The sequence below is a fragment of the Mesoplodon bidens genome (assembly GCF_964165515.1).
Source record: "Mesoplodon bidens genome assembly, chromosome: 7".
NCBI classification, from domain to species: domain Eukaryota; kingdom Metazoa; phylum Chordata; class Mammalia; order Artiodactyla; family Ziphiidae; genus Mesoplodon; species Mesoplodon bidens.
Genome location: NC_138164.1, coordinates 42,697,793 through 42,717,645, shown reverse-complemented (window position 1 = coordinate 42,717,645; position 19,853 = coordinate 42,697,793). Strand labels below are relative to the sequence as shown.

General features: G+C 47.9%; 1 protein-coding gene and 1 pseudogene across 2 annotated transcripts in view; one reads left to right on the top strand and one right to left on the bottom strand.

The window, feature by feature from the left end:
• LOC308620770 (centrosomal protein of 78 kDa-like) overlaps positions 1 to 19,853 on the bottom strand; it is a 1,829,729-nt pseudogene that overhangs the window by 403,960 nt on the left and 1,405,916 nt on the right. The gene's annotated exons all lie outside the window — the stretch shown is intronic.
• Positions 1 to 19,853, top strand: part of LOC308620100 (forkhead-associated domain-containing protein 1-like) — a 93,503-nt gene that overhangs the window by 68,989 nt on the left and 4,661 nt on the right. Inside the window, exons 10-14 of the mRNA XM_081239429.1 lie at positions 3,558 to 3,665; positions 6,414 to 6,497; positions 7,528 to 7,680; positions 8,532 to 8,727; positions 17,980 to 18,083. Coding sequence (XP_081095555.1) covers positions 3,558 to 3,665; positions 6,414 to 6,497; positions 7,528 to 7,680; positions 8,532 to 8,727; positions 17,980 to 18,083 — 645 coding nt within the window. The remainder of the gene's footprint in view (positions 1 to 3,557; positions 3,666 to 6,413; positions 6,498 to 7,527; positions 7,681 to 8,531; positions 8,728 to 17,979; positions 18,084 to 19,853) is intronic.

Sequence of the window (19,853 nt, the reverse complement as noted above, 5' to 3'; positions counted from 1 at the left end):
TGAATCCAGGTCTGCCTGACTCCAAAGCTCCTGTGAGTAACCACTACCCTAGACTGCCTTCAAATCTTAATTGTGAAATTATCTAAGAAAGAATTGATCCATTAAATCAAGTTTGCCAATGATGTTTTTCCAACTTAAATTCTCATATTGATTTTTTTTTGTCTTTTTGTTCCATCATTGAGAATGTTTTTAAAAATCTCAACATGTTTGTAATTTGTGTGTTTCTTCTTTTAATATGAACGATGTTTGCTTTATATGTTTTGAGGCTGTGTTACTAGGTGCATATAAATTTAGAATCCTAACACTTCCTGTAGAGCAAAACTTTAGATCATCATGAAATGTCCCTTTTCATCTCTAGTAGTGTTTCTCCCTTAACGTCTCCTTTGTCATTTAGCTTCCTCACTGGCTTTCTGTTGGTTAGAGTTTTCATACCATATCTTTTTCATATGTTCTCTGTCAATTTTTGTCTTAAGGTTTAGACATATGCCTTCAAATAGCGTATCATTTTTACAAAATCCAGTTTGACAATCTTTGACTTTTAGTCCATTTATATTATGTAATTACTCGTGTACTGGGGTTTAAATCTACCTTCTTGCTCAATACCAGTTGTACCATCTGTGCTATGTTCCTTTTTCTCTCCTTTCTTGCCTCCTTCTGAGTGGATGGTTTTCTCTTATTCCACTTTCCCCCTCTATTAGCTTGGAAATATTTCACTTTTTTACTATTCTTTTAGTAATAGTAAGACAATAGCATTCATCCTTGACTCACCAAAATCACACATTAATTAAGTTTTTCACTCTTCTACTATTCTCTTAGTAGTCATCCTGAAGACTACAATATGCATTCTTTTTTTTTTTTTTTTTTTTTTTTGCGGTACGTGGGCCTCTCACTGTTGTGGCCTCTCCCGTTGTGGAGCACAGGCTCCGGACGCACAGGCTCAGTGGCCATGGCCCACGGGCCCAGCCGTTCCGTGGCATGTGGGATCCTCCCAGACCGGAACACGAACCCATGTCCCCTGCATCGGCAGGCGGACTCTCAACCACTGCGCCACCAGGGAAGCCCTGCATTCTTAACTTACCAAGAGGCAATAGTAGTTGATAATTATGCCCTTCTCCTTGACAGTGCAATGAGTTTCAAACACCTTAACTTCACTTACCCCCTCCAGATTTATAAGCCATTGCTGTCATTTTCTAAACTCCTCTTGATAGTTAATACCCCCAAGACATTAGTAGTGTTTTGCTATAGTCAGTATCATATCCACACATTACCCTTACTGTTGCTTGTCTTTTCTGCATCTCTGATCACCCACCTGGGTTCATTTTTCTTGTGTCTGAAGAATACCCTTTAATGTTTTCCCTCATGGTGGCTCTGCTGATGACAAATTCTCAAATGTGCCTGTTTGTCTGTCTGGAGATGTATATTTAACCTCCATTCTTAAAACACATTTGACTGCGTATTGAATTCTACAATGGCAATTCTTTTCTTTCAGCACATTAGATACAGCATTAGATATGTCACTATTGTCTTGTGGCTCCTATTATTTCTATTTAGAAGTCATCTGTAAGCCTAACTGTTGTACCTTTGCATAATCTGTCTTTTTCTCCAGTTGCTTTTAAGATTGTCTTTTCCCTTGATTTCCAGCAGTTTTATTATGGTTTATCTAGGGGTGGATTCAGTTTTATTTACCTCGTTCAGAGTTCGTAGGGTCTTCTTGAATCCCTAGCTTGGTGTTTTGCCTTAGTTCAGGCACTTGGGCTCTGTACCACACAGGCAGTGGGGAGCTCCTAAGGCTTCTGAACAAGTGACTCATGCAATGACATTTGTGGACAGTAATCAGGGTGAAAATGATCGTTACAATTTCTCACGTACTAGGCGTTCCCTTGAACATTTCATCTCTTCATCTTCACAACAGCACTGTGATCTAGAAATCATCCTCTCCATTTTACAGATGAGAAAGTCAAGGCTACTAGTTACTAGTAAAGTAACTAGCCCAATGGCACAGTCGGTTTTGTCTGACTCCAGGTTCGTCTGACTTCAGTGACGCTGGCGTAGCAAACAGCCACATGCTACTGTTTACACTGAAATTAACGAAAATTAACTAAAATTTTTAGTTCAGTTCCTCCGTCACACCAGCCCCATTTCGAGTGCTCGATCCCCAAATGTGGCTGGTGGCTGCCGTATTAGACAACACAGCCTCGCTCAGAGTACCTGTACCGCTGGAGAAATTTCTGTTGGACAGAGCTGCCTTACAGCTGGGTAACTCTCAGAGTACCGTTAAGATTGCACTGGAAGAATCTAAACTCGAGGCGAGGAGGCCAGTTGTCACAGTCCAGCTTGCATGTTAGAGGGACTGGAGGACAGGCGTGAGACCACCAAGTGTGAGGGAGGGAGCAGGGCGGCCGCTGAAGGTGACTCTGAGGCTTGGGGACGGGAACGGGGGCTGTTCATGCAGAACACAGATAAGGGCAGAGTCCAAGGCTGGACTTGGCTTTTGCAGCACATGAAAAAGGCTGCTGACATAGAAGTCAGAGCATGTTTAGACCTGGGAGAAAACTAAGGCCCAGAGAGCTTAGATGACTTTTCCAAGGTAACGGAGCTGGGTAGAGGCTCTTCCACTGGACCACACTACTCAGAAGAAAGCTCTTAAGGGCTTTTCTGGGTCTTTTATTACATCCCTGTGATCCCCCTCTTCAGATCCCTAAAAAAACAGCCTGTGAATTTGTTTCAGCACAAAAACTTTCCATTTATTTATGAGAGTTTGCCTCATTTCCTGTTAGTGCCAGGGCCCAGGGCTCAGCAGGTGCATCCAAGAATTGAGCAGCTGCGAGGCCTACACTGGCCAGCCAAGGGTAGCGTGGAGCACGCCCAAGCTTACCGTGCGTTGACTGTTACCCAAGCAAGGGGGGGAAAAGTAGGCAAGCTTCTCCACTTTAAATACCTTCCTTGGCAGGCTGCAATTCTTAATAGACATTGCTTTAGCAAGCCTCCATAGAGGTTACCACCAGTGAGTGTGCTCAAAGTGGTAACGACAAACAGTTATGATAATAAACCCAATCATAACATTTCCAAGTACCCATCACGAGTTATTAGAACGAGACTGTACGGCGGACATTGCCATCCACCTTTCATAGGTTACAACAGTACTTAACACACTCACAGAGCCCTTAAGCACTATTCCAAACATTGAATCCCCACAATAACTCTATGCAGTGATACTAGTATCATCATCCCTATTTGACAGATGAGGACACTGAGTCACGGAGCAGTGAAATAACTTTCCGAGTGTCGTACGGCTTGTTAGGGACCGAGCTGGGATGGGAGTGTGCGGTAGAACATAGTTGAGCCCCGGGTGCAGAGCTCGGCCCTTTCCCGTAGGGGGCAACTCCCTGTGAGTTTGCCTCCACCCTGTGCATGCCTGTGACCCCTGCTGCTGGGCTGCAGCTGTCCCTACCCCTCAGGGACTCCCCCACTGCCATTAGCAGCCCCCCCAGAAGAGTTTCCCCAGAGGGCATGATGATCACATTAGCAGCAAGCCCACGCTTTCATCATCCTTTCAGGTGGAAGAGAAGCTTCGGCAGGATTCCAGAAGGAAATTGCTTCAGCTGCAAGAAATGAGGAACAGAGAAAACCTCATTAAAGCCAATTTGGAAAGGGCAGTAGGTCAGGTAGGCGTGCTGCAGAGCCCCTTCACGGGCCCGTGCTCTCCACGGAATCCCACACCCAAGCGGCCGGCAGGGATGAATGAGGAGGAAGACGGCCTGGCTTAGTTCACCCGCTTATCTCAGGGGCAGGGCTTTGTGCGGCTTCGGCGTCCCCGTGGATTTCACTAAAGAGGCTTTTCCTTCTGGGAAGCTGCCCACTCCAGTGTTTGCTGCTGCCTGAGACCCTGACCAAGCAGCCAGTCCCAGCTCAAGGCCCACCCCAGTGAACCAGCTGTGCGGTTCCCTCTTGGGAAGGGTTTGAGCTCTTGACCCCGGTGGTGTTTCTAGCACTTTCTCCTTCACATTTTTTGTCCTGACATTTACAGCGATCTTTCTTCCTCTGGGACCCCAAACAGATGCTACAGTCAGTGTCCCCAGGGAAATGCCACATTTCTGTTTGTTGGTTTGTTTGTTTGTTTGTTTTGTTTGGCTGAACCGCGTGGCCTGCAGGATTTTAGTTCCCCAACCAGGGATGGAACCCGTGCCCCCTGCAGTGGCTGCGTGGAATCTTAACCACTGGAGCGCCAGGGAAGTCCTGCCACTTTTCTTAATAAAGTAAAACCCAGAATACCACAGCTTATGCCAGGTGGAGGTGGGCAGGGTGGGGAGAGGGCCATTTCCCAGGACTCTGACCCACGATGGCCCAGTGGCCCTTCCTGTGACACGTGGCACAGACATGAGGGCCAGAACATGCAAACGAGCCTTCACCAAAGGCTAAGGGAGAGCAAAGGAGAACCCAAGAAGGGGCACTGGCCCTCCAGAACACAGCCCACCGAGGGCAGCCCATCTTGGACCCCCTCCACGAGGCATCCTCTCCTGGCAGCCACGGCTCCAGGGGGACCAAGAACGTTTTGCATGTATGTGTTTGTGCTTTTCTTTTTCTGGGAGAGTGAGTCCACCTCGTCACTCATTGGATGCTCAGAAGGATCTGTAAACCACCAAAAAAGGTTAAGAACCACAATCCTCAAAGGAGCCCTCCGTCCCACCCAGCCCAGTTCCCAAAGCCCTTGCGTTTGGTAGCATCCAAGCCTGAACCATCAGTGTGACCGGAATTTGTCCCACGCGCTAAACTTCAGAGGCACCCACAAGTTAAAGGACGATGCTGACCCTCAGGTAGGTTTTAAAGCCTCTTCAACCAACTTCCACACCATCACCCCCGGTGTCCTTTCTCCTGCAGGGTGCCGACCCCTTAGCAAGGCAGAGAGCCCGCCAGCCTGGGCTTCCCTCCGTGCACCTGGGCTACCCCTCACCTTGCTGGCACTCTGCACTCACGGCGCACACCCGCCTTGAGGGCATGATCTGCGCCACTTGCCGAGCGCCTGGTCATGGCTCTGGTCAGGGATCATCCAGGAAGACCCTCAAAGACACTGAGATTCCTCCAGGTCTAGACTCGAGAGAGAAAGGACGAACGAGGCTTCTCTGCGCTGCCTGGGCCTTCCTGCTTCACCCCATTGTCTCCACAGCCCACTCCCGGCCTAAAGTCCTGCCCTTCCCCAGGCCAGTGACCACATGACTCAGCCCATCGTCCAGCAGGACCTGTCCCTCCCCACCCCCACCCCCCACCAAGCAGTCCTGTAGGGCGCCTCTGGTGATAACGCGGGCCATTGCCCACAGGGCCGTCTCTACATAACCTCTTCCTCGGGCGAGCTAGGACCCTCCCTTGGCCATGAAACCAGCAGACGACCCAGAGTCCCTCCAATCACCCGGCTGGCTTCTGGCAGGATGACTGCAGAGGTGTCCTTAGGAGAGTCACAATTCCTCTACTTGGCTTCCCAGAGCTCCCTGGTGTGCAGCAGACTCCTGTGTCTTAGGACCTGTTCACGTTCTCATTGATTCCGTGGCCCTTGTGGTCCTTCAGGGCTCTGTTTTAGAGCCTTTCATGACCACATTTTGCCAGTGAGCCAAAAACCCAGGCCAAGGGCCATCACGTTGGGAAATTTCCAGAGAATCTTGGGCTTCTTTGCCGTTCAAGTCTCATGAGCCTGGGGCATCTTGAACTCGTCATTCTAGAAGCCCTGATTTAATTTAACTGCGTTGTTTCATCATCCATAATATGAAGACACCAGCATCAGGGAGGCACTCAGTAAAAACTGGCTGAACTGAAGGAGAGGACTTTGAACATCTGACTTGACAGGTGTTTCTGTTCTAAGCATTCGATGAACGTTTATTGAGTGCCTGCTGTGTGCCAGGCACTGCACCAGGCTCCGGGGACCTGGAGAGGAATACAGGAGACGTCGTCTTCAGGACACAAGGTCTAAGGCACAAAACGGCAGCAGGCAGCTCCACCTTCTCTCCCCAGGAGCCCTTGCTGATGACACGAGTTACCCGGGCTGGCAGCCTCAATGTTTATCTCACATCCTGGTGCCAACGTAGCAATTACGGAAGAGCGCTCCTGGCCCTGGACTTCCCACTGGATAATTGGCAGCAAGTGGCTCTTCCGAGAGCCCAAGACGTGTGTGTGCTGACCGTGTGCGTCGGCTAGGTTAGGCGGGCACACCTGAAAAGTCATTAAAACCTGCTGTCCCCCTCTCTTGTGTGGGCACTGCCCCTTCCGGTGAGAGGTGAAGGTGTTAATTACCCATAATGACCACTAAAGGCGTGCAGAGCCTTCTCACCGATTTCTCCCAGACCCAGCGATGGAGGTGCCTCCCCTAGCCTTGCAGCTGCAGCTGCGCCACTCACCTCATCCCCTTCCCTTTCTTTGTGCTGCAGCTGGAGCTTTTCAGAGGTCAGGTCCTCAAGGCCACTTGCGGACGCGTGAAACCATTCCAGGACAAACCTGTCTCCAATCAGACGGCTCGTGTCTCTTCCCCACTTTCTCCTTCAGGGACCCGGGGCTCCAGACACTGGGAGCATATGTTCCTGTTTTTTGTTGGTGGCACATATTTTTCACACTGTTGCTACACCATAAAATTTGTTTTGATTTTCTGGGATTTCCTGGCTTTTAAAGTAAAAGCCAGTTAAACTCCCTTGCAGTGTTTCTGTGAAAATCAAATTAAACCACCCAGGACTGTGTCTGGTCGGCAGACCCACACGGTGAACCTCCGTTAGCCCCGCGAGGAAAGGGGTGGCCTCAGCATGGACGGTGCGTCCTCGCTCGCTCGTTCCTCCTGAAGTGGCAGATGGCAGTGAGGGTGGGCCTCTGGCTGTAACGACGCCTTATTATCCTTCCGTTTATCCTCTCCAATCCTGGGTGTCAGCGCGCGGGTCACAAGATCACACCACGGGCTTCTCTCGGACGACCTCCTTTTTAGGAGCCCACAGCATCAGGCTCAGCCTGATGAATCCCTCCCAGAATGCAGAAGAATCTAGAACACACTCGTGGCCACATGACAGGCCTTTGGCTCTTAAAAAACCATCTCTGATCCTGGGAAACATGCCCCGGTGACAGAGCCAATATCCACCCTCCAGAGCCATCCCCAAAACACGCCAGGACCTCCCTCCTCTGAGCTTAAGCTGAAGCCCTCCAGGTCCCCTCTCCCCAGAGCCACCCTGCATTTTAATTAATTTATTTATTTATTTTTGCTGGGTTGGGTCTTCGTTTCTGTGCGAGGGCTTTCTCCAGTTGCGGCGAGTAGGGGCCACCCTTCATCGCGGTGCGCGGGCCTCTCACTATCGCGGCCTCTCTTGTTGCGGAGCACAGGCTCCAGACGCACAGGCTCAGTAGTTGTGGCTCACAGGCCCAGTTGCTCCGCGGCATGTGGGATCTTCCCCGACCTGGGCTTGAACCCGCATCCCCTGCATCGGCAGGCAGACTCCCAACCACCGCGCCACCAGGGAAGCCCCACCCTGCATTTTAAATCTTTTCTTTTTTTTTTCTCACCAGTTACTAGAGAAGAGCAGCAGGGTCACAGAGGACAATATCAACGTTTGGCAGAAAAAGCAGACCCTGCAGAAGGAGACCCAGCTCAGCAGCTGCAAAGAGGAGGAAATCACCCAGAACATCAAGAAGCTGAAGACATCCTTAGACAGTTGCCAGGTGCCCCCTTCTCCATTCCTCAAATGTCCCCTGTGTCTCATTTTTGTGCTCCTTGTTCAGGAAATTGTCCAGCTCTGCTTTTAGTCCACCTTTTCTCTTGTTGGAGAAATCTGTTTGAGATCAGAAAACAAAGGACCTCCAGAAATGCCTCCCAGGTGAACTTGGTGTGGCCAAGGAGAAGCTGCCCGACACACTCCAAGTACTGCCTTTGGGAGGCCCCAGACCCCGGGGAAAATAAAACAGCCCCGTGTTATTTCCAGAGAAACCAAAGAAACATTCTGCTCTTTATTTGCAGTTTTCTTTTCTGTCCCAGCAGTGGAAGGCTGCTCTTACCCTTATTGGACCAGAGGGTCTGGCAGAGCCCCCACTTCATGGCCCCCACGCAGGGATCCAGCTTATCACATCAGGCAGCTGCTTCTGCTTTCTCTGGAAATATGCAGCTGCTATCTGGGGAGTCTGGGCAAATGTTGGCTTGTCAGCACTCTTTCAAATCAGGAAACTGCACTTTATGACCAGCTTGTGTGTTGATCTCAGCAGGAATTCTGTAACCAAATTTGCTTCCCCTTTCAGTGAAATCGTCCTTGGCAATTTGGCTTTGGAATTGCCTATACCTAAACAAAGGGTCTCTTTGACCATCCAGAGTCCCAATTAGAGTGCACGTGAAATAAAAGCTGCCTCCTTCCTTCCGCCCCCCAAAAAGGGAAGTAGAACTGGGCCGTCACAGGGCGGCCAACATACGGCTCTGCCTGCTTCACGGGCCCGTCAAGAACACTGCTCTGTGCGGGTCACAAGCGTCAGGTGCTATTTCTGGCGATGGTGCCCGGGCTCCTCACGACCTCATCTCTTTCCAGGCATGCATGACAATGTCTTGCTGTAGCAATGACCTGAAGAAGGAGGTCGACCTCCTGCAGCACCTGCAGGTCAGCCCACCTGTCTCAGGGCTCCAGAAGGTGGCGCTGGACATCTTGCGCCTGTCACTGTCCTGGCTGGAGGAAACGGAGCATCTCCTCCACGAGATGGGGATCCAGTTCTGCAGCTCCGACAAAGGTGATTGAAACTCTTTTCTCACATAGTTACATGACTGAACTATTGCGTTGAATCTGATCACGATGGGACATCTGTTGAGGGAGGCTTCTTAGGTATGTGGCCAAGTGTTCCCTTCTCCAGACTTCACTTTGCTTCACTACTTGAGAAGCAGTGTTCCTGGAAAAAAGTACACAAGTGAGACGTGATTACTGGAGAAAAAGGAGGCGTGACAGAGTCAAAAGGAAAAATCGAAATTATGCTCAATCTTCTCTCTCAGAAGTAACCCTATATATACATATAGAGAGCAGAGACGTTTTTCAGAGCAGTTTTATGTTCATGGCAAAATTGAGAGGATGATACAGAGATTTCCCAGGTACCCCCTGTCCCCACTCATACACAGCCTCCCCCATTTATCAACATCAGCACCAGAGAGGTACAGTTGTCAGGACTGATGAACCTACATTGACACATCCTAATCACCCAAAGTCCATGGTTTATATTAGGGTTCACTCTTTTTCATTTTAATTTTATTGGAGTGTAGTTGATTTACAGTGCTGTGTAGGGGTCACTCTTGCTGTTGTACATCCTATGGGTTTGGGCTTGGACAAATGTGTGATGACATGTATCCACCATTATAATATCATACAGAATCGTTTCACTGCCCTGGCCTTTCTCGCCTTCTGAGATGGCCCACGCTCTGTCTGTGGAGTGTGTTTCTCTCTAAATAAGTCCACGTCTTACCTATCACTTTGTCTCTCACTGAATTCTTTCTGCGATGAGACATCAACAACCTGAGCTTCATTAAGTCCTGAGACCAGCAGGTCCACCAATAATGAGGCCCACCCCGGGGAGGACCCAGAGGCCCTGTAAATCACGATGCTCCACCAGGAAGATGGTCCAGTCCTGAAGGTGCCTTTGATCCCAAATCTACTGCCCTAAGCAGAAGCCAGGGAGCATGGTGGGGGATGTGGTTCAGATCAGGCCATCTCTGAGCAGATTGGTGGATTCTGTGCACAAAGCCCTGGTATTAGGTCAACTCGATTTATGAGTTTCACTTCTCAGGTCACTCTGTAACTACACAGTAACAGAAAGTACAGAGAATTCATTAAAAGCCACCTGTGCAGTCCATAGAGGGGAAGTGGGGTGGGTGAAGTTACAGATCAGGGACGTGGTAATAAAGCAAAATGATGATAACCCATAAACCCAAATATCTAGAAACTGATATTCTAGAAATTGAGGAAAGTAAAGCTACAAGTTTAACAAAATAAAAAGAAGCAAAGGAGAAGCCAACTTCAAAGCCAGCCTATGCAATTCCTCCAGGGCAGCACACATTTGTCTGATTGAAGCCTGGCCCTGCTGTTCTTCAGTGCCTTCCTATTAGTGCCTTAAGTAATCAACATCTCCAGTAATCCCTCTGCAGTGTTCAGGAATTCAACTTGTCATGGGGAAACCTGTGGTTTGAGGACTTACGTTTTTAAGATAACGTCTTTTCTTTTCAAAACTGGACATTTTTATTCCAAATAAAAGAACCTATCCCCCCAAAAAAAAGAATAGTTTCACTGCCCTGAAAATTCTCTGTCCTCCTCCCAGCCCCCGCGCAGCCCCTGGCAACCACAGATCTTTTTACCGTCACCATAGTTTTTGCCTTTTCCAGGATATCATGTAGTTGGAATCATACAACTTTTCAGATTAGTTTCTTTTATTTAGTAATATGCATTTCTGTTTCCTCCAAGTCTTTTCATGGCTTGATAGCTCTTTTTTTCTTTTTAAGTGCCCAATAATATTCCATTATCCATTCACCTACTGAAGGACATCCTGGTGGCTTCCAAGTTTTGGCAGTTATGAATAAAGCTGCCATAAACGTCCACGTGCAGGGTTTTGTGTGGACATGTTTTCAACTCCTTTGAGTAAATACCAAGGGCGCGGTTGCTGAATCGTGTGGTTAGAGTACATTTAGGTGTTTTTTTAAATTAATTTATTTTATTTTATTTATTTTTGGCTGCGTTGGGTCTTCATTGCTGCGCATGGGCTTTCTCTAGTTACCGCAAGCGGGGGCTACTCTTCCTTGTGGTGCAGGGGCTTCTCATTGCAGTGGCTTCTCTTTTTGCATTGCGTGGGCTCTAGGTGCGCAGGCTTCAGTAGTTGTGGCACGCGGGCTCAGTAGTTGTGGCTCACGGGCTCTAGAGCACAGGCTCAGTAGTTGTGGCACACAGGCTTAGTTGCTCCGTGGCATGTGGGATCTTCCCAGACCAGGGCTTGAACCTGTGTCCCTTGCATTGGCGGGTGGATTCTTAACCACTAGGCCACCAGGGAAGTCCATAGAGTATGTTTAGTTTTTAAGAAAACCACAAAACTCTTTTCCAAAGTGGCTGTTTTGCGTTCCCGCCAACAATGAATGAGAGTTCCTGTTGCTTCACATCCTCGCTAGTGTTTGGTATCGTCACTACTATCATATTTTGTGTGGAACTTCCAGGGCATTTTCCCATGGAAAGAGCTGTGTGATTCTAGGCAAGTTACTTCCCCTCTCTGTGCCTGTTTCTTTACCTGTAAAATGGGGATAATAGGGAATACTCACCCCTTAGGATTTTTGTGAGGATTAAAATGCATTGATATATGTAAAGTACTTAAAATAGTACCTGGCATAAAATAGGCACTACCTATACACATGTATTGATTTTTTTAACTTTACAAAAGAATAATGTCATATTATACCCAATTTCCTTTAGTTTCATTCCTAACAGTACATCTGGAGCACCCTTCAATGTCAATACACACAGATCTACATCATCGCTGTCACTGATGGCAAGGAACCCCATTCTGAAGGATGTACCATAATTTATTTAGCCAGTCCTCTATAATGGGCATTTAAGTTGCTTCCAGTTTTTCACACTTAACAGATGAGGCTGACATAAATATTATTCACACATACCTGTTCATCTTATCTTTATCATCCTAGATGTGGAAGGATATGAACCACTTTCATTCAACAAAGATTTATCGCAGGCCTCCTAGATACCAGGCACAGTGCAGGTTGGAAATATAATGGGGTCAGAAACAGGTAGAATTCAGGTTATGGGGTATATGGATGTTGGCTGTAAAATTCCTCCCTCTTCACTGTACATTTGAAATCTTTCATTATAAAATATTGGGGAACTAACAGGCACTCTCCCTGCGCTTGTAGATCTTAGGGTCTCAGGGAGGAATAGGGTGGGGCCTTAACTGAAAAATCACTCACATGTAAAACTTTAATCATGACAGTTGCTTTGAAGAAGTGCAGGGCTCTGACCTGGTCAGGGACGGCAGGGCAACTGCAGGGTGCATAGGAGTTATTTGCCAAAGAGGGGAGGGGAGGGCATTCTGGGTGGAGGGAGCAGCGTGGTGGGATCACAGGAAGCATGGAAAACTCACGGGACTAAAAGAAATGGAGGCGGAGGGCAGGGACTGGTGAAGGAGGTCCACAGGGGCTTTATCATGGTGTGGCCGGGGACTTGCAGAGCGCTGGTAAGAAGCTCTGCTTTAACCTGAGAGCAGAGAGAAGCCCACGAAAGGTTTTAAGTAAGGAACTGATGGAACAGGCTTGCATTTGGAGACAGTCGTCTTGGCCACGAGTGGAAAATGTACAGGAAGGTGGCCAGCACAGAACCCCAGGAGAGCAGTTAGGAGGCTGTCACAAGACACGATGGTGGCCCTCACTGTGGCAATGGAGGGGACGGAGCAAGAGAGAAGATTCCAGGGGCATTTAAGAGATGAATCAACAGGCCTCAGTGATGGAGTTAGATATGGCTAGAAGGGAAGTGATGGAGAGAAAGGGGGCTACAGGTCTCCAGGTTTCTGGCTTGTGTTAAAAGTACAGATGTGGTTCCTTCACTAAAATCCAGAGTAAAGAATGCCACAGGAGGACCAGGTTTGAGAGGGAAGATGAGTGTGAGGTGCCTGTAGACATCCAAAGTGAGGTGCCAAGGACGCAGCTGTCACCCTGGATATCCAACCGTATCAGTGATGTGGCCCCGGAACCCAGAAGAACATGTGCCACATAGCGGGTGCTTAGTCAGATGGGATGGATGGACGGGTGGATGGATGGATGGTGATTAAAGCCATACGTGTGAATGGTATCACTAAGAAGAAAGTATTGAATGAGAAGGGAGAGCCCAGGGCCACACCTGGGAAACTCCAACATTTATCGTTGATCCTTCTTGCCAAAGCGCTCTCCAGGGAGGCTGCACAAATTTGACATTCTTACAATAATGAATGAGAATAGAGGAGTGATTTTCAACTCTGGTGATTAAACAACCCCAGCCAGGATATGTCTAAGGTAATCCAGAAGGTGGTGTGAATTTCTTTTAAACGTGTTTAAAAAGAAAGGCAAGGCTTCCCTGGTGGCACAGTGGTTGGGAGTCTGCCTGCTAATGCAGGGGACACGGGTTCGAGCCCTGGTCTGGGAGGATCCCACATGCCGTGAAGCAGATAGGCCCGTGAGCCACAACTACTGAGCCTGCACGTCTGGAGCCTGTGCTCAGCAACGAGAGGCCGCGATAGTGAGAGGCCCGCGCACCGCGATGAAGAGTGGCCCCTGCTTGCTGCAACTAGATGAAGCCCTCTCACAGAAACAAAGACCCAAGACAGCCAAAAAAATAAATAAATAAACAAATGTGGGGTTTAAGAAAAAAAAAAGTATTAAAAAAAAAAAGGCAAAATCAAGATTAACTTTTCTGTAAGTGCCTGCCCCTCACAGATAGCATAGAGAACAGGGGCGCTGCATTTCTCCCGGCAACCCAACCCCTCCCCAACCCCTGTATTACTGTTGTTGTAATCATGGCAGAGTCTGAGTGTGCATGAAACCAAGAGAGATGTGGCCCACAGTTCTAGCTGTTCTTCAAAATCAGAACTAAAACAAGGAAAGACCATGATCTCTATCCTAGTAATAGCGGGGCCAAGCAATGTGTGCACTGTCCCCTCCCCAGGCTTCAGGAGTCACTGAAGCCTCTGTCTCTAAATCTAGTCATACATTCCCGTAAAGAAACATGGGTTGCGAAATTAAGCCATCATGGGCTTCCCTGGTGGCGCAGTGGTTGAGAGTCCGCCTGCCGATGCAGGGGACACAGGTTCGTGCCCCGGTCCGGGAAGATCCCACATGCCGTGGAGCAGCTGGGCCCGTGAGCCATGGCCGCTGAGCCTGTGTGTCCGGAGCCTGTGCCCCGCAATGGGAGAGGCCACAACAGTGAGAGGCCCACGTACTGTAAAAAAAAAAAAAAAGAAGCTGGCTCAAAAACTTTTTATGTGTTAGACCACCATGATAAGTGACTCAAGGTACTTCCCATTACTGAGGCCAGCAGGGGATCCCCGAGTCACTCATCACCATACACAAACAGTCCTAAGAGCCTTCTGTGTTCACAGTTCCTAAGAGGAGGGTAGGAACGATGGTTTGTTTAACTCCTCCTGGGTACTTGTCACTGTGTTAGTTGTTTTACATGTACTGTGTACTTTCATCTTCCAACAGCCCAATGAGCCAGGTACTATTGTCATCTTTATTTTGCAAGTAAGGAAACTGAGTATCAATAACATTAAGAAACTTGCTCAAAGTCACACAGCGGGTACATGGTAGGGTCAGGACTCAAACTGAGGTCGTTGTGATCCTAGCACTTGTGATTTTTCTGTGACCCCACATGCCCTCTGAAGATCCAGAGGGGTACCAGGTACATGCCCAGTTCCTAGAGGACAGGTTCTGTCGTTAACTTGAACAGAGACAAACCTGAGAGTTTCATTCCCTGGAGTGAAGGGTGTCTGATGCGCACCGTGGGCCTCGCCCCAGCAAAGCCCCATTTGCATTAGAGCAAATAAGTCTGAGTTCAGGCTTTGGAGACCAGCTGCTAAGGTGTGACTCTCAAGTGTGCGCTTACTCATTGTGTGAGCAGGTCTCGACTTCTGTGTGCCTCTGTTTACTTGGTTATAAAATGGGGTTAAGATCTCACCAGGTAGTTGTGAGGATTAAACGACGTGGTACCCAAATCATGGGGTCACACATAAGCCTTAGGAAACGGTAGCTGCCATCCGCATCAGCCTTGAATACTTGTTGATTGAATGTGAACTAAATGTGGATGGCAAGCAGATGGGTATGCGCACAGGCAGGGCAGCTTGATTTACTCACGCCGAGGTGCCTTTACCTGTGACCCCTGCCGCATCTCTATTTGACAGCTAGTCGGATTTTCTTAGCCGTGAGCACTCAGTTCTCTTCCCAGGCCTTCTTCCTCGGCTCTTGACAATGGGCTGCATTTCCTAGCTGCCGAGTGGTAAAGCTGGGACTCCATCCAGGTCCCTCTGACCTCAAAGCCCCTGCTCTGAACCACCATACTACCTGCCTTTTAAAATATTGTCCTAAGGGAAAAAACGCATGTAACGAGCTAGGTCTGTAAAATCCTGAAATAAATCCCTCAGGGAAATCCAGGTTGAGTAACTATTGTTGGATCATGTCATGAGCAGCCCAGGAGATTGGGGTCACTACTAAAGATCTGATTGGTTAAGATATCACCTAACACCTGTCAGAATGGCCGTCACCAAAAAGAACACAAATAACAACTGTTGGCGAGGATATGGAGAAAAGGGAACCCTTGTACACTGTTGGTGGAAATGTAAATTGGTGTGGCCACTACGGAAAACAGTTTGAAGGTTTCTCAAAACACTAAAAATAGAACTACCACATGATCCAGCAATTCCACTCCTGGGTATTTATTCCCCTAAAATGGAAAACACTAATTCAAAAAGATACATGCACCCCAATGTTCATAGCAGCATTATTTACCATAGCCAAGACATGAAAGCAACCTAAGTGCCCATCAACAGATGAGTGGATAAAGAAGATGCAGTAGGGAATTCCCTGGTGGTCCAGTGGATAGGAGTTGACGCTTTCACTGCTACGGCCCAGGTTCAGTCCCTGGTTGGGGAACTAAGATCCCACAAGCTGCATGGTGTGGCCCCCCCAAAAAATAGATGTGAGATATATATATATATATATATATATATATATATATATATATGCAGTGGAATACTACTCAGCCATAAAAAAGAATGCAATTTTGCCATTTGCAGCAACATGGATGGACTTGGAGGGTACTATGCTTAGTGAAATAAGTCACACAGAGAAAGACATATACTGTATGATACCACTTTTATGTGGAATCTAAAAAATAAAACTAGTGAATATAACAAAAAAAAAAGAAATAGACTCACAGATATAGAAAACAAACTAGTGCTTACCAGTGGGGAGCAGGAAAGGGGGAGGGACAAGTTAGTGGTAGGGAAATAAGGGGAACAAACTACTGTGCTCACTTCAGCAGCACATATACTAAAATCGGAACAATACAGAGAAGATTAACATGGCCCCTGTGCAAGGATGACACGGAAATTCATGAAGCGTTCCATCCTTTTGTGACCGGAATGGGAAGGAAATTCAAAAAAGAGGGGATATATGAATACATAGAGCTGATTCACGTTGCTGTACAGTAGAAACTAACACAACATCGTAAAGCAGCTATACTCCAATTTAAAAAAAAGAGGTACAAACTACTATGTATAAAATAAATAAGCTACAATGATATATTTTACAGCACAGGGAATATAGCCAATATATATTTTTTTAATTTCAGTTTTTCCTAATTTTTTTTTAATTCTTTTCTTTTTTTTTTTAAACCCCACATTTGTTTATTTATTTATTTTTTTGGCTGTCTTGGGTCTTCGTTTCTGTGCGAGGGCTTTCTCTATTTGTGGCAAGCGGGGGCCACTCCTCATTGTGGTGCGCTGGCCTCTCACTATCGCGGCCTCTCTCGTTGCGGAGCACAGGCTCCAGACGCGCAGGCTCAGTAGTTGTGGCTCACAGGCCTAGGCGCTCCGCGGCATGTGGGATCCTCCCAGACCAGGGCTCGAACCCGTGTCCCCTGCATTAGCAGGCAGACTCTCAACCACTGCGCCACCAGGGAAGCCCATAGCCAATATTTTATAATAGCTATAAATGGAATATAACCTCTAAAAATTGTGAATCACTATGTTGTACACCTGAAACATACAATATTTTACATTGACTATATCTCAATTAAAAAATAAAAAAGCTGTGACCTAAAAAAAAAAAATCTGATTGGTGAAGGATTACTGTGTGGTCCCACTGGAAGACAGGAAACATGTAAGGAGGACCTTAAAAGTCAGCTCCCCTCTCCTCCTGCCTGGTTTCTCAGCTTCTTTTGATAAGGGAAAGAAAGGACTTTTAACATTGATCTTTGCAAGCTCAGTTGATTGTGTCTATGTCTGCAAGATTTTGTTGCAAATAAAAGGATTCCCTGCATACATAGAAAATCGCTCTTTCTCAGATATCCAAGATATGCAGTATTTTTATGTGAAAAAAAAGAAAGTTGTAATACAATATGCACAGTGTTCTCCCTTTTTTTTCTTTTTTTTTATTCAAATGCCAATATCCGACCACAGGTGAAATCTGGAGGAAAAGACATAAAAGTGTTGAGAGTATTATCCCAGCATGATGAGACTGCATGAGCCATGACTTTCACTCAGTCATTCAACAACTATTTATTGCAGCCCTACTGTGTGCCGGCCACTGAGGATACAGCGGGGGGACACTTTCCACTTTATGGGTTTCTGCCCTGTTTGGATTTGTGTAACAGGCATGTGTAACTTTTGTATCCAGAACTATAATCAAGAATTGCTTCTTCTCCCAAAGAAGAAAATCCCTCTTTCCAACAGCCCAAGTCCGCATCACCCATCTCTGCCATCTCGGGATCCGCCCAGCGCCCCTCTCCTCACGCACCCTTCACATCAGCCAGCCCAGCCCTTCACTCTCCAGCCTCTAGTCTCTCTGAAAAGAGAATGAGAGACCTAGGTCTGAATTCTGATCCTACTGCTTACCAGCTCCATAGCTTAACCTTGCTGGGTGTCTGTGTCTCACCTATAAATGCAAACACATTTCCTTGCTGGGCTGTTTGTAATGATCAGAAAATATCACGTGTTAAACTTCTGGCATGGTGCCTGGCACACGGCAAGTGGTTAATACTGAATAGCTATTATTATAATATTATTATTCTCACTCTTCCAAGCTGGAAATTCTCAACAAGTGGCAATGTCAGAGGTCAAGGGCCCAGGCACGAGCCGGTTCAGCTCCCCTCCTGTCTCTCTCCACACCCATCTTTCCTCCTTTCCCTCCATCTTCCCTCACTACGTTCTCTTTCCAAATGCAGCTCTTCCCTCCCTGAGTCTCCCCTTCTCTCTCCCTCCCAGACGACCTTGTGCACAGGCTCCTGAATCACGACCTCCTTCTTCAGCGTCTACAGCCTCCCACTCCGTCTTTCTCCTTCATCATCAAACATGCACTTCAAGCTGGTGTATCTTCACTGGGACCACTTCTTCTTCAGCTCCTTTTCTACTGCTTGTACTCCTGTCCCACTAAGACCTTGAAGTGCATTACACCCTGTGTGCTCACCACCAACTTCCCACATTGTCTTTGCCTCTTTGGCAACTGACGTGGCCCCCCTGCACAGAAGCCCCAGCTTCCTCCCCCCGCCATGTTCTCTCTGGCCTACCCAATCCTCTCGGTTTGCTTTCTTGAAACCCTCTCATCTTTCATAATTACAGCTTGGGTGGGTGATGCTCCTGGCAGCCAGTAGGTGGAGGCCAGGGATGCTGCTAAACGTCCTACGGTGCCCAGGACGGCTCCCACAACGAGGACTGTCCAGCCCAACACGTCGAGATGCTGCAGTTGAGAAATGCTGCTGGCTCCTTCGTCTCTAATACATCCCGGTTATTTTTCTGAAGAAAAAAATCACCCTTCATTAAGCCAGCTCACTGCTCCATCAGAAGCTGAAATAGCAGTGACTCAGACCCTGGAGTCACACCACTGTGATCCCAAGCCCTGGCTCAGCCATTTGCCAGCTGTGTGGCGTCCAGCAGCCACAGGTCTCAGAGCCCGACCGCCTCGTGTGTAAAAGGAGGCGATGGCGGGACAGTACAGTGGGGTGATGCGTTGATTGCTTGGCAGAGGGCCGGGCACACAGGTCACACTTGTGACATTTCAGTGATGTTTAAATCAAGTTTATACTCTTTAGGCTACTGTTCTAGGCTGGCCACAAACTGAGCTCAGCTTTCCATCCCGACTCTTCCCTCTACTCCTCCCCTCCCCCATCATCTGCTCTAACCCAATTAAGCTCTTCCAGAACATGCACTGCATTTCCCCACCTCTCATCCTACCTCCTGCCGTCACCCCCCATATTAGTTTCCTATGGCTGTTCTAACAAATTACCACAAACTTAGGGGCTTAACACAACTCATATTTATTCTTTTACAGTTCTGGAGGCCAAAGGTCCAAAATCAGTTTCGCTAAGGTAAAGGCAAGGGGCTGGTTCCTTCTGGAGGCTCTAGGAAAGAATCCGTTTCCTTGCCTTTTCTAGTCTCTAGACTGGAAAAGGCGAGGAAATAAAAATTCCCCGCTTTCCTTGGCTCACGGCAGAGGAGCACCTTCAACTCTCTGCTTCTGTCAAAACACCGTCTCTGTCTGTAGTCAGACTCCCTGTGTCTGCTTCTTGTAAGAACCCATGCGCCTATGTTGGGTCCCCCCAGCTAATCCAGGATAAGCCCGCATCTCAAGATCCTTACCTTCATCACATCTGCAAAGGTCCTTCTGCCCTGTCAGGTAATGTTCATAGGATCTAAGGATTAGGACCCAGACATCTTTGGGGGGGAGGCATCATTCACCCAACCACCTCTTCCATTCTGACATGCCATCCCCTCCAACTCTGCACACCCACGCGTGCCCACGCCCAGTGGGGCCTCAGCCAAGCAGTGATCACTCCAGGTGAATGATGGCCCCTCCCCTGGGACTCTTTCATAGACGGATGCTGTGCAAGGACCAACCTTGGGGAACTTCCCAGGATAAATACCCTGTTTAGAGGGAATAGGGCTTTCAAGAAACCAAGCTTGCTGTTGGGTGGAGCCCTGGGCTAGGACACAGAAGCCTGGGTTCAAGTCCATCCTCACACCTGTGGCCGAAGGTTCCCCCTCAGTGCCCCCGCCCTGGGAGGCTGCAGCCTCATATGAGCTGTGTGGCCTTGGACAAGTCATTTCACCTCTCTGGGCCTCGATGCCTCACCTGCCAAGGG